At 42.5% G+C, this 13,932-nt stretch overlaps 3 protein-coding genes across 3 annotated transcripts in view; all 3 read left to right on the forward strand.

The window, feature by feature from the left end:
- The window catches only part of LOC311138743 (NACHT, LRR and PYD domains-containing protein 12-like), a gene marked incomplete at its 5' end in the record, with an annotated part of 452,061 nt that overhangs the window by 243,625 nt on the left and 194,504 nt on the right, over positions 1–13,932 (forward strand). The window lies entirely within an intron of this gene.
- On the forward strand, positions 1,867–4,138 carry LOC311103130 (prolactin; the record flags this gene model as incomplete). Its single annotated transcript, XM_084144674.1, has 5 exons — positions 1,867–1,906; positions 1,999–2,111; positions 2,963–3,070; positions 3,603–3,785; positions 3,950–4,138. The coding sequence occupies 5 exons, from the start codon at positions 1,867–1,869 to the stop codon at positions 4,136–4,138; spliced, it is 633 nt and encodes a 210-aa protein (XP_084000800.1).
- LOC311103121 (dual specificity protein phosphatase 3-like) lies at positions 4,849–11,351 on the forward strand. Its single transcript, XM_084144661.1, has 3 exons — positions 4,849–5,156; positions 9,363–9,595; positions 10,163–11,351. The coding sequence occupies exons 1-3, from the start codon at positions 5,035–5,037 to the stop codon at positions 10,369–10,371; spliced, it is 564 nt and encodes a 187-aa protein (XP_084000787.1). The 5' UTR covers positions 4,849–5,034; the 3' UTR covers positions 10,372–11,351.

The following is a 13,932-nucleotide window of genomic DNA, read 5'->3' on the forward strand; positions in this document are numbered from 1 at the left end:
TAGTACTCAGAGGCTGATACGCTGGCAAAACATACTGTTTATGGCTAACGATCCGGCAGGGAATGGATGTCAGGTCAGAGCTTATGAAGGGGTGATGATCAGGACCAGGTGTGCTGAAGCTGATGAGAAGCAGGTGCGGGTAATCGAGAGATCACCCGCCTAGCAACGTCGCCCGGCAACCGGACAGGGTGCGTTCAGGCACCTTCGGGAAACAGGAGATTCGGAGCAGAAAAACGGCAACACAGGCAGGAACAGACTCAGGACGCAGGGTTCATGACATTACTCATGACCTGTGTGTACCTACGTTGTAAACTTTCATTCATAGGCTAGGTTGTAGCAACCTCATGATGGGTATAGGGAAAATTTTTGTATCATGTAGTAGTCTAAACCTATCGATGTTACATTGAGCTGGGTGAATGGAATATGAATGACAGTCATCCAATATGCTGTAATAGAAATAAGGTCGCGAGAAATGGGGACGCAATAAATTCTGGTGGAAGAAATGGGGTCCTGCTGAAAAAGTTTGAATACCACTGCACTAATGGTTAAGATGTTGGTTCCCGAGTGGGAGACTGGGGTTCAGATCCCACCCATGATATCTAACATTCTCTCACATTCTTAGAACATACTCAATGTTTTGACTTGTACATCAACATCCTCTGGAAGGGATTACAAATAAGAAAAGATTGGGATAGTAAAATGAGAGTACAAAGTACTGCCAGTGTAAAGGACATCACCCAGTCACGCTGCTCTGCTGAAACTTCTGTGGCCCTGGACAGACCGTGGTGTTGTTTTTAAGAACTGATGATGATTTGTATCTCGGGTCATCAGAGGCAGAGATTGAAGGTGTTACATCCACACACATAGTAGCCTGCCTTTGGACAGAGGAGAGGACAATGGAAAGGTTACTTTCCCCTCTGCTTTTCCTAAGAAAATATGTATTATTTAATATTTAAAATATTAATATTTTTTCAGATATTTATTTCTAGAGAGACGACAGTATATAGAAGGGAAGAGAGGAGCTGGTAGTAGTGATTCCTGGATTCAAACCTACCACATGCAGTCACGAGCATACACGTGCTGATAGCAGTGGTATTAACCACTAGACCACCCCAGTCCAGGCCATGTGGAATACCAACTGGGTGGCAGTGTGGCCTTCCCAAGGCTCATTGAAAGTGGTTTAAGTGAGAGAGAATAGTACAGTGTAATAATGATATGATAAGAAAGATGGTCATTTAGCAAATGCTTTTAGCTGCTGAATATACTTACAGTGTGCGGTGAACATTGGTCACAGTGGCAAAACTAAAGGGAAGAAAGAGCCAACAGCACACTAACAACACTATTAAAGAGCCAACAGCTAACAACAGGAAATAGACAAGATTTAGTGTTCGCTCAACACATGACAGTTAGAGAGGCTGTACAGATTTTTTGACAGAAACGATTAGTAACTAAACTTCCATAGTATACTGTATCTTCAAGTGGCGCAAGTACAGTAGATCTAACCTTGTAGGACGAATCAATGATTTCATTCATAAATCTTATTAATGGAATCTAATTGCCCTTCAACCACCCCCAAAGCCCCCCTCTCCTTTTTCCGACAGCTTTTGTCCACCTCACTATCTCACCTTAAAAAATACCATGGGTATTGATGAGCACATACCTAAGGGACAGACCCCCAAACAATGTTTCTCATTAGTGATCAGGTGAGAACTAGTTCTGAACAATACGCACAGACTTATGCATTCACAAATGAAAAAGACAAGGCCACTATATAAGGGGGACGAGAAGGAACGACAGCCAAAAAGCAAGAGAGGAAGGACAAGAAGACAAGGATAGAAGAGAAAAGAAAAAAAGAAACAAAGAAAGATGGCTCGCCGATCCCAGGGTACCAAACTCCATTTAGCAGGTGAGATTAAATGTGTGCGTTTAGTCCGTGTGTGAGAGTTTTTGATGGAGGCAAGTTGACTAAAGCCAAACCTCTTTCTCTCTCTCTCTCAGTTCTGTGTCTAGTTGTCTCCTGCCATGCCATTGGCCTCAGTGACCTAATGGAGAGAGCTTCACAGCGATCAGACAAGCTTCACTCACTCAGCACTTCCCTCACCAAGGACCTGGTCAGTAACCACCATCCCAGCTAGCACATTTGGTTCCTTGGAAGTTGTGGGAACGTATGTTGTTGTTTTCACATTGGTTGTGGGAATGAAGCCATACGTTTCCTGACCAGTAAAACTGAACGCTTTTTAAACGTTCTGAGAACAGAAGTGACAATTTAGCCTGTTCTGGGAACGTTTATATTTAGGTTCTGAGAACGTTTTACTCTGGTTCCTTGAACGTTTTCCTGGGAGGTTTTATTATCGCTCTGAGGACGGACATTATAGGTTGTTTGGAGGTTTTTTAATAACTTCCTTAAAACTTTCACTGAATATTTCAATAACACGCAGCCAACACACCTGAACATGATTTTAAATAGAACCATGAGGAAACCTGTAGGAAACGTTATGCTGAAGAACTGAAATTCCCACAGAAGAATGTTATTTCTTAATGTTCTCTGAACTATTTGAGAATATTCTCAGTGCCAAACCAGTTGAAGAACGATAGAACATTACAACATTTTTAATTAAATGTAACAATGTTTGAACTTTTAGAAAATGTTCTGTTAAAGTAATGAAATGAAAATAACGTTTTTGTTGTCAAGTTCTTTTATTGTGCTGAGAATGTTCCAAAGCCAAACAACTATCCTGCACCATTCCCAGAAAGTTGTAGGAAGGTTGTATTGAAAATAACCATAGGACAACCATGTACGTGGGTCTGTGTGTGTATGTGTGTGTATCTGGTCTGTTTGTGTTCAAGATGTACTGTATGTATCGTTAAATTAATATGTTCAGAGTATTATGTGTCAGAGTATGTTCAACTTGAGTTAACCTTATTATAACCACTTTTGTGCCATTCTCTCTCTCTCTCTCAGGACTCTCACTTCCCACCCATGGGACGAGTGATGATGCCACGCCCCTCTATGTGTCACACCTCCTCACTACAGACACCCAAGGACAAGGAGCAAGCACTCAGAGTATCGGTCAGTAAAGCTCTGTGCTCTCCACACTCATCTCTTTCATCTCTCTATTAGTTATAATCTCTCCCCCTTCTCTCTTTTCCCAATCTACTTGCTAGAGTATTTCATTAATCAAATCTACAGCCGTGTCCTGCAACAACCTCTAGCCCCTAGACACAGATCTGAGAGGATTGGAGAGGTATGAGCAATATGCATCCAGCAGTCTTAGATTAGTGAAGTTGTGGAGATGAAGGAAAGGAGACTAGGAGAGGAAGCCCCATAACTCAGATGTACCCTTCCTCTCCTCTCTCTCTGGGTTTGTCTCCTCCCTATGGTATATCTATGTTAGTACTCATCCCGTTCTAAAAAAGCAGTGCATTCAACAAGCTGCACAAGGCCTTCCTTGACTAAACCTGCAATCCCAGTCCCTACTCCACTTCGTCAAGCCTGATTAAGACCTTTTTTTTGGAAAGTTGCACTCATTAAAACTGCAGGAACGTTCTACCATGTGCAGGATCTATCTTTCCTTCATGACTTTACCCATTGTGTTCCTCAGGAGAATGAGCTGATCTCCCTGGCTCGCTCCCTCCTCCTGGCCTGGAACGATCCCCTGCTGCTGCTCTCCTCCGAGGCGCCCACTCTGCCGCACCCCTCCAACGGCGACATCAGCAGTAAGATCAGGGAACTGCAGGACTACTCCAAGAGCCTGGGAGACGGACTAGACATACTAGTCAACAAGGTGGGTGACTGACGCTGTGTATATGTGTGTTTATGTGAAGCATACCAAACTCTACATGTACTAGTGGTTTTAGTTCAACAATTGAACACTGTGTGCAAGGTGACAACCTTTTTGCACCATCTTCTGCTTTAAAACAACATTTCTCTCTTTCTCTCTCTCCATAGATGGGCCCGTCCTCCCAGTACATTTCTTCAATCCCCTTCAAGGGTGGAGACCTCGGCAATGACAAGACCTCCCGCCTCATCAACTTCCACTTCCTCATGTCCTGCTTCCGCAGGGACTCCCACAAAATCGACAGTTTCCTCAAGGTCCTTCGATGCCGGGCTACCAAAATGCGACCTGAAACATGTTAGGAGAAAATGGCAGCCATTTTGGTTGTGGATTGTTCTATTTTCAAACTGATACAGACAGAGCCAAAATGGGGTAGCCGTTTGAAGGATAATTCAGGGGATTGGTTTGTTAAGTTAGATTTTGTGACATGAATAATCCTCTCTGTCATCTAGATTACCTTTGGACTATTCATAGACTATACATTATATTCAACACCTGTCATCTGAACCACATTTTACCAGTGTAATATACAATTCAAGAGGTTTTATTATTGTTTATGTTCTGTAATGTATTTCATCAACAATATTCAACCTAATATTGGCACTTATAATCATTGAATAATCATCTTCAATTATTTATATAGATAACAAAAGCATCCCTCCAAGTCATTCTTAGTAGATACAGAGGGCTATGTAGATAGTTGACCAATGACCATCATGATAACATTTGCACTTTAGAATACGATTTCTCAAGTCACTTATAGAACTTCCCTTATACTATACACAATGTACTGTTTCACAAAATACCAATAAAATCTTAATTGCATTATAAAACATGAATACTTGCAGTCCTACCAGAGCTGTAGATCACTTTAAATTGTGAAACCGGGTTAAAATATTTTACGTGCACTGTGTGTGTATTCGTTAAGTTGTTATAACTGTATTACTGTACAGTAACATACTATAGGTATATGATGAGAGTGGGCGTGCGCAAGCAGGCTTTCAAAACACCCAGACCCTCGGAGCCTCTCTCTGTGAGAGAGAGCAATGCAACAGCCGAGTGAAAACCTGACTCCTCTCCTGGCCGCTCTGTAAACCGACACCTGTTCGCCACATTTGACAGCTCTGCTCTAGTCAAGAAGAGGAAGAAGCAAAATCAGAGCACAACCAAGCAGCATACCGTGCCAGCGTGAGTCGACATGTCAGACTATGAAGTGTCAGTGCAGCAGCTCAATGATCTGTGTGCCAACAGTGACGGTTACTACAGCATGCCAGCACACCATGTCGACGAGGTGTTCACCAGGATATATGTTGGAAACGCGTGAGTTTCATTTGCTTGAGTTAATGTGTCAATGAAATGTTCATTCGAAACTTTATGGACAGGTATAAGGCTATTCGATCAACTTTAGTCTTGGCAACACTTATCTGAAGCTAAATATGAAGTACCAGTATTATGAAATTAAAATGGAGTATAGCCTAAGTGTATCCACTGGCCTAAGTCATATACACTGATTGTAAAAAACATTAGGAACACCTGCTCTTTCCATGACATAGACTAACCAGGTGAATCCAGGTGAAAGCTATGATCCCTTATTGATGTCACTTGTTAAATCCACTTCAATCAGTGTAGATGAAGGGGAGGAGACAGGTTAAAGAAGGATTTTTAAGCCTTGAGACAATTGAGACATGGATTGTGTATGTGTGCCGGTTTGAGTGTTTCAAGAACTGCAACGCTGCTGGGTTTTTCATGCTCAACAGTTTCCCATGTGTGGCAAGAATGGTCCACCACCCAAAGGACATCTTGCCAACTTGACACAACAGTGGGAAGCATTGGAGTCAACATGGGCCAGCATCCCTGTGTAACACTTACGACACCTTGCCCATGCCCCAACGAATTGAGGCTGTTCTGAGGGCAAAAGGTGGTGCAACTCAATATTAGAAAGGTGTTCCTAATGTTTTGTCCACTCAGTGTAGTTACCTCTGCTAGCCAATAGGACTACAGTAGCCTATGTTGTGAAAATAACTTACTGGTTTTATTGTATTTGTTTGCTTTTATCATCCTGGTTTTTAAATTAGACATTTATTGACAAAAGCCACACTGAAACAAAACTGATTAAATTAATTAAATATTAGCATATCAGATAAAATAGTCTATGATGGAACAGACAAACGAGTTTAAAATAGGCTGACACACTTACTCCCTAACTAAACTATAAGGCAAAATTAAAATAACTTTGAGGGCATGCACGCTTTGTACCTCAATCTACCATACACACTTCCCCACACCCCTTGAATAGACTGATTCTATTTGGGTGAGCAATCTGTGTGGATGTGAACACACACACACACACACACACACACACGCACAGACACACACGCTTATGTTGTTATTATATGGTAATAGATAAGGATGGATATAAAACAGATCTGACCAGTAACTTGAAGACAGAATGGAGACAAATGGAGAGAAAAGGTTTTCAATGAACTGTTCAATTACCAGCTTGATTTGAGATATGTTGGTTGTGGAATAAGGAACAACAAAAACAGCCCCACCCAAAATAACTCAAGGCACCTCATTAATGGAACATTGCCTTAATGGGACTAAATGTGTTACATAATAACAGGACATTTTTATCGTCATACTGCCCATAGGATCTTTATGTACGTACTATAGCCGAAGCTGTAGACGGGACTAAAAGTACAGCATCTCGCTGCTAATCTATCCTCCTTCTCCCTAACAATGTTTCATATATTATTGACTGTCTTGGTATCTTCAAGAGAAGAATTGAAGTGGAAGGATGGGGCAGCAGGAGAGAATACTTTTACTTAAACACACGCAGGTCTTTTCCGGGAGGTTTCAGAACTAACGTTTCTATGAGTGATCTTTGCTCAGAATGCTCAGAATGCAGAGCCCCACCTGTTTAGCTAAAACATGTTTTAAAAAATGTGTTGCCTGTTTTGCATTTTATTTTGGCATTAATACGTCACATACCAGTTTGCAAACAATGTAAAAATAATATTCTTTGAGTTAATAAAGCCGCATACGAACATGGTCTCTTTTTGCTTTCTTGAGTAAAGCAGCTCCAAAATGCAGGCGTTTCAGCCTAGCTCAGTGCTTTCTATGGTGGTGGGGCAGCCAGTGGAAAATACGGAGCGTAGGGGTTGGTAATGTTCTCTAGTTGTGCAGTGATTGCCTCAGTGTTCCGTCACTCATGGAGACACTATGTCACCGCAAAATCTACAGGGAGAGCTCGAAAATTCAAGCCCCTTGGGTGCTGCCGTAGAGTTACATTAGAAGTGCCCATCCAAGAAGGCCCAAGGTCATTGGTCACAGATAATATGATGTCAAATCACGTTATATCTACCGTAGCTTTGATTGGACTGATCATGTCAACATCATACTTTCAAAATCTTAGCTAGCAAGCTAGCAGTCATCATCATGTATCAAGTCGACAATCTACTGGCAAATCCTTTTCAATCCTTGTCATATTCAAGTGAGAACAGCACAACATCGTGAGTCCAAAATGGCCTTGTATGCTGCATAAATGATGTAATATACCAGGGAGATATGAATACTGTAGCTAAGAAAGTAATACTAAGTGTATGTTGTGTAGTAAGCTGTTAGCTGTTGGTGGTGCACATGTAACCTATAGCCAGTTTTAGAGAAACATAATCATTGAATATTGTAAGAACTTTCATTGTCTGCTTATATGCCCCCTTTATTCATCCTACGGTTCTGACTTGGTGTACAGGCATAATACTGTAAGAACGGCCCATGTTCTGAATTCTGTCGCTGTACGTTTCAAAAGTGCTGAACAAATACTTATATTGACTACGTCCGTCCTAGCTCGCTCATTAATGTCTTAATGAAAATTACGGATTGCCTCTTATCCGCTCATCGTTCCCTTATGCCATAGTTTGTACATCTCAATTGTCAGTAGAAACCACATTTGTTTAAGCAAGTCAGCCATATCAGCTATGTTTTTTTTAAAAGACAGTAAATGAGGCTGATTGAACTGTTTCGCTGGCAGACAAGGCTCCGCTGATAGCCAGGTGTAGCAGTGGTAAGTCTGGCCCAGGGGTGCGAAGGTGAACAAGAAAGGCACTGGAGCGACAAACCGCCCTTGCTGTCTCTGCCTGGCCGGTTCCCGTCTCACCATTGGGATTCTCTGCCTCTGACCCTATTACGTGGACTGAGTCACTGGCTTACTGGTGCTTTCCATGCCGTCCCTAGGAGGGGTGCGTCACTTGAGTGGGTTGAGTCACTGACGTGATCTTCCTGTCCGGTTTGTCGCCCGCTCTGGCTCGTGCAGTGGAGGAGATCTTCGTGGACTATACTCAGCCTTGTCTCAGGGTACTAGGTTGGTGGTCTGTTGATATCCCTCTGGTGGTGTGGGGGCTGTGCTTTGGCAAAGTGGGTGGGGTTATTTCCTGCCTGGTTAGCCCTGTCCGGGGGTATCGTCGGATGGGGCCACAGTGTCTCCCGACCCCCCACCCCCCTGTCTCAGCCTCCATTATCTATGCTGCAATAGTCTATGTGCCGGGGGGCTAGGGTCAGTCTGTTATATCTGGTGTTATTCTCCTGTCTTATCCGGTGTCCTGTGTGCCTCAGGACTACCTGGCATGATGACTCCTTGCTGTCCCCAGTCCACCTGGTCATGCTGATGCTCCAGTTTCAACTCTTCTGCCTGCGGCTATGGAACCCTGACCTGTTCACCGAACATGCTATCTTGTCCCAGACATGCTGTTTTTCAATTCTCTCTCTCTACCACACCTGCTATTTCAACCTCTAAATGCCCGGCTATGAAAAGCCAAGTGACATTTACTCCTGATGTACTGACCTGTTGCAACCTCTACAACCACTGTGATTGTTATTTGACCCTGCTGGTCATCTATGAACGTTTGAACATCTTGGAGAAAAATCTGGCCTTAATGGCCATGTACTGTTATAATCTCCACCCAGCACAGCCAGAAGGGGACTGGCCACCCCTCAGAGCCTGGTTATTCTCTAGGTTTCTTGCTAGATTTCTGCCTTTCTAGGGAGTTTTTCCTAGCCACCGTGCTTCTACATCTGCATTGCTTGCTGTTTGGGGTTTTAGGCTGGGTTTCTGTATTGCACTTTGTGACATATGCTGATGTAAAAAGGGCTTTATAAATACATTTGATTGATTGATTGATCTTAGAGACTTACCCAGAAAGACTCACAGCTGTAATCGCTGCCGAAGGTGCTTCTACAAAGTGTTGACTCAAGGGAGTGAATACTTATGTAAATGAGATATTTCTGTATTTCATTTCAAATAAATTAGCAAACATTTAAAAACATGTTTTCACTTTGTCATTATGGGGTATTCTGTGTATATGGGTGAGAAGAAAAATAGATTTAAGCCATTTTGAATTCAGGCTGTAACAACAAAATGTGGAATAAGTCAAGGGGTATGAATACTTTCTGAAGGCCCTGTATATGCCTGTTTACAATACCACTCTAGGTTTGTAACGGTTATGACACCTACAGTACTTTGTTTTTTAGGTTTGTGGCCATGAACACGATGCGTCTGAAGAAGCTAGGCATCACCCACATCCTGAACGCAGCGGAAGGCAACTCCTTCATGCACGTCAACACCAACGCAGAGTTCTACGCTGGCACGGGCATCACATACCACGGCATGGCCGCCAGTGACACAGACCACTTTGACCTCAGCGTCTACTTCGAGGAGGGGGCGGACTTCATCGAGAAGGCCCTGGCACACAAAGATGGGAAGGGTAAGATAAAACCTTTCTGAGACAAGGGAAAATGCACACCGGAGTTAGTGAGGTGCAGGCCGATGGAACAAAACACTTAGACAGAGCGATAGAGTGTTTAGCCACCTCTTTTTCTTTTGAGGTAAAACAAAGATGGGAAGGGTAAGGTAACAGTTCATTGTTTTGGTGTGAGCCTCTGGATGAGATCAGTGGAATATAATACAATACATTACAGTACATTACATCATCGCGCTAAGATGATGAAAATGGGCTTTTGTGGTCTAATGGGATGATTCAGTTTCAACACGTAGTCACACCAGGGATGGATGGAGAGTCGACTTCAGAAGAATCAATTATATTTTAATAGATTTTTGGCACCGTGCATTTAGAAACTGGAAATTGAGTTGAATTCAAATGCAGAATTGTCTCAACTTTGAAATATTAAATGAAATACATTTTGATGCAATATTTTATCCCAGGATTTTATGTAATATTTTATCCTTATTTGTTGCAATATTGTATCCTAATAGTTTATGCTATATTGTGTCCCGTTCTCTCTGACCTCTAACCCCTCTCCACGTCCCTCAGGTAAAGTGTACGTCCACTGCAGAGAGGGCTACAGCCGCTCCCCGACGCTGGTCATCGCCTACCTGATGCTGCGCCACAGGATGGACGTTCGCTCCGCCCTGTCCATGGTACGACAGAAGAGAGAGATTGGCCCTAACGACGGCTTCCTGCGCCAGCTGTGTCTCCTCAACGAGACACTGGCGGCCGAAGGAAAGTTCTGGAACCAATGACAGTTTGGGCGGAGTGGGTTTCTTTCCCCTGTACTTGTACCTTACAAGTATGTACAGATAAACAGACACGTGAAAGAGTGTAGGTATTCAGGACACCTGTAAATGTACACAGATACACACATTCACTGGCTGCCATCCTTGTCTTGTAGGCTGGCTCAAGCATGACTTGTCCTTTGATTTCTATTCAGACAGGTATTGTATACAAGTGAATCCTCACACTCAGGAACAATGCTGCCACCATCCCTCCATCTCTCGGCACCTTCCTTCCCTCCATCCAACCTTGACCCAATTCCTTCAGTCAGTCACACTGCCAGTCTTTTCTAGCCTCTGTGATGTGAAGCTTGCGTCTACTCTCAAGGTGATTTCTAGAGAACCATTGAATGGTTATGTTGTTTACTTTTCCTTCCGTTCCATTTGAGTGTCTTAATGAGAAATAGTTAACATTCAGATTTAGTCCTTTGTTGTAGCATGTTTTTTTGGCACTTTAATGAGAAACTGTGTGATGGTTTACATAGTGAGGCCTACAGTCTTACTGCGATCATGCTATATTATTTTACACACACACACACACACACACACACAGGGCATGAGGACTAAACTAAGACCCCTGACCAATCGTTTGTATGACAGACAGTCCTCCCAATCCCATCTGTTCGATCATATTATTCCACAGCTTCCCACTGCCGGTAACACAGATCATGTGACACACCAAAACAATGATATATCCTATTCACAGTAATCACAGTTTTTTACAGTCTACGATGTAAACACTGCCAGAATGGTAAACACTGCCATAATGTGAAGTATATTTGGTTTATTTTTAGTTAGTAGAGACTTATGTAGTATTGATATTGTTAACCTACTGTATGTATATTAAATGTAACATTTTGATGTATGTTTTATTGTATGTAGGCTATGAAATATGATTGAAGATAAACAGAAATGCATTTACTTTTGTATCTGCACATCATTGACATGTTTTTCCTCTATTACTGAATCATTATGCAAAGTAGGTGCTGTGTATCGGTTCTCGTAGGCACAGAAGCTCACCTTTTACTGATGCACACAAACACTGGTCAGTGCACTTGATCTCAAACGACACCTGTGATTGTTATCTCTCTTTTCATGATACAGTGCCATAGGGCTCGGGACAACGGAATAGGGTGCCATTTCGGACATTTGGGACTAGCCTAACGATGAGCTTCCACCATATTGTTGTCACCCGTCAAGTATTTTCCAAACAGTGCAGATGAAGGGGAGGAGATGAGCAGAGGGCAGTAAGTAAGTAAGTAAGTAAAGTAACTCGTTTGGGACATTCATCAGTTTGTCCTGGTGAGGGTGCTGTGGTACGACGGTAAAAGCTGCATATTATATCTCAGATTGAATAGTTTGCGCGAACTGAACATAGTCAAACTGTTATTTAGATGTTTTAAAAATAATAAACAGTTTTGATAGAATTGTTTGTTAGAAGTAACCAGAAAGTACAAATAGTATTTCTTATTTGTGACCAATTTCTTATTTATTTTGGTCGTTATTTTTTCAAATTGTATTTCTTCAGCGAATACTAGGTATACTGACAATACTGAAACAGTTGTGTAGAGGTTCTGCTATTGACCAGCAGGGGGATTGAGTCCACTATAACCTTTATGTGAGCAGCAGTATATCAGGCTGGACAACATTTGGTGTTCTCTGTCTATCAACTGGTCTGGGGCTGGCTCTGCTGATAATCCTGTAATGCCTGCATACCGTTAGGAATAGGGTAAGACGGGGGTAACTGGACCTTTATTCACAATGCGCCTCAGAGGAGGAGTGCTGATCTAGGATCAGTTTAGCCTTTTAGATAATAATAATAAAATGGATTACTTGAAAGTGGGAACTGATCCTAGATCAGGCTCTCTCACTCTGAGACACTGAATACGGGCCTGGTCCCCTGTCTTATTCATTATGATTTAAAAAGCAAAACCAATCCTAGATCAGCAGATCTGTGATCTAGAAGTTTTTCTCACAGCTTACTAGATGGGGAAGAGACGAGAAACAGAGAAATTAGCCAATGACTGTCTGGGGTTGACTTTACAACCCCTTATCCCTATCACATCCAAGACCAACTGAAACCACATGCTCAATTTTATTCTCACTCGTAAAATTCCCTACATTCTCTCCTGCGCATGTGCTCTCTTATCCCTACACCACAAAGTTTCATTCCACAACTAGCATCAGACCACTGCTGAAAACTGAAATTCCTAATGACCTTCCACAGATAGATCCTCTTTTTAACTATGTCACTCACTGCTACTATTATTGTTTATTGCTCATTTGATTAATCAGTTTTCATATGTATAGATTCATGTTCGATGGTCTCACTTTCTCACGGTCTCTCCATTCAGTTTGCTTTCCCTCCTGACTTAAAACACCCTAATGCCTTTCTTCTTTCCCCCACTCCCTCGATCCTCCCCCTCCTCTTTCCTACAAATCCCCAACTTCTTCCTGCCAAAGTCTTTAGCAAGTCTCTTATTAAACCTGGGGAAAGCTCTATTTGTGTGTGTGTGTGTGTGTGTGTGTGTGTGTGTGTGTGTGTGTGTGTGTGTGTGTGTGTGTGTGTGTGTGTTCTGACAGGCAGGGTGAATGTGGGCGTGTTCCCAGAGACCCCCCTTCTCCCTCCCCCTGTCCTCGCCTGACCCTCAGTTGACCTGAGGACACATCTAGGCCAGTGAACGAGAGGGTAACATGCTTATGTACAGTGGCGTGTATTCATGGATGTCAGGGGAAGAAGAAAAAAAGAAAATGTTCTATCTTTCGTCTCTCGGTGTTTCACCATTTTCCTTCAATTCGCAAGAGGCTGAATGTATCTCACAGGAGAAAGCATCCGAACGAGCGAAACAGCGCCCCTCTGTCTCGGTTTGTGTAAGCCATCTATCTGATGCAGTCTGGTCCAAACGAGTATGACATTGAGTATGGCATTTGGCCTCCCTTGATAAAAGAAAAAGTATAAAACATTTTCCAATCAGCGGAGCTAAACTGAGCGAGTTCAACTGTGAATGGTCCTGGCGCACCAAAAGAAAGTGTCAAGGGAAGCCAGCTTGGATTTTTGCATCACTCCTATCAAATCCAATTGAGAGCATCCGTAATTGACAGAACAACTTGAATTGTTGCCTCCGGTGGCTAGCTAGCTAGCTAAAATTGGCCCTTCCCTAAATTAGCCATGGATGGAGATCGGGATTTGGACTTGTGGTTTTACTTAATTCTCCGTACTAGCCAATGATTATAACGGCGATTCTGATCCAACCATTAATTCATACATTGTTGTGCCCCTGGCCTTGGAAGATGAAAGTTCAATATGTAGCTAGTATGAAAATGTATGCACTCACTAACTGTAAGTCGCTCTGGATAAGAGTGTCTGCTAAATGACGTAAATGTAAATGTAGAAGGCTAATGTTAAATAGTTAACATAGCAAATTAATGGAAGTTAGGCTAGCGAGCAAGCATTTTAGCCAGGTAGCCCAGGACAACAAAAAATAAAAGTGTGTACTGTATGCCAGACAGAGTTATAGACCGTTTCGTTAA

The sequence above is a fragment of the Coregonus lavaretus genome (genome assembly GCF_964263955.1).
Source record: "Coregonus lavaretus genome assembly, chromosome: 2".
Lineage (NCBI taxonomy): Eukaryota > Metazoa > Chordata > Actinopteri > Salmoniformes > Salmonidae > Coregonus > Coregonus lavaretus.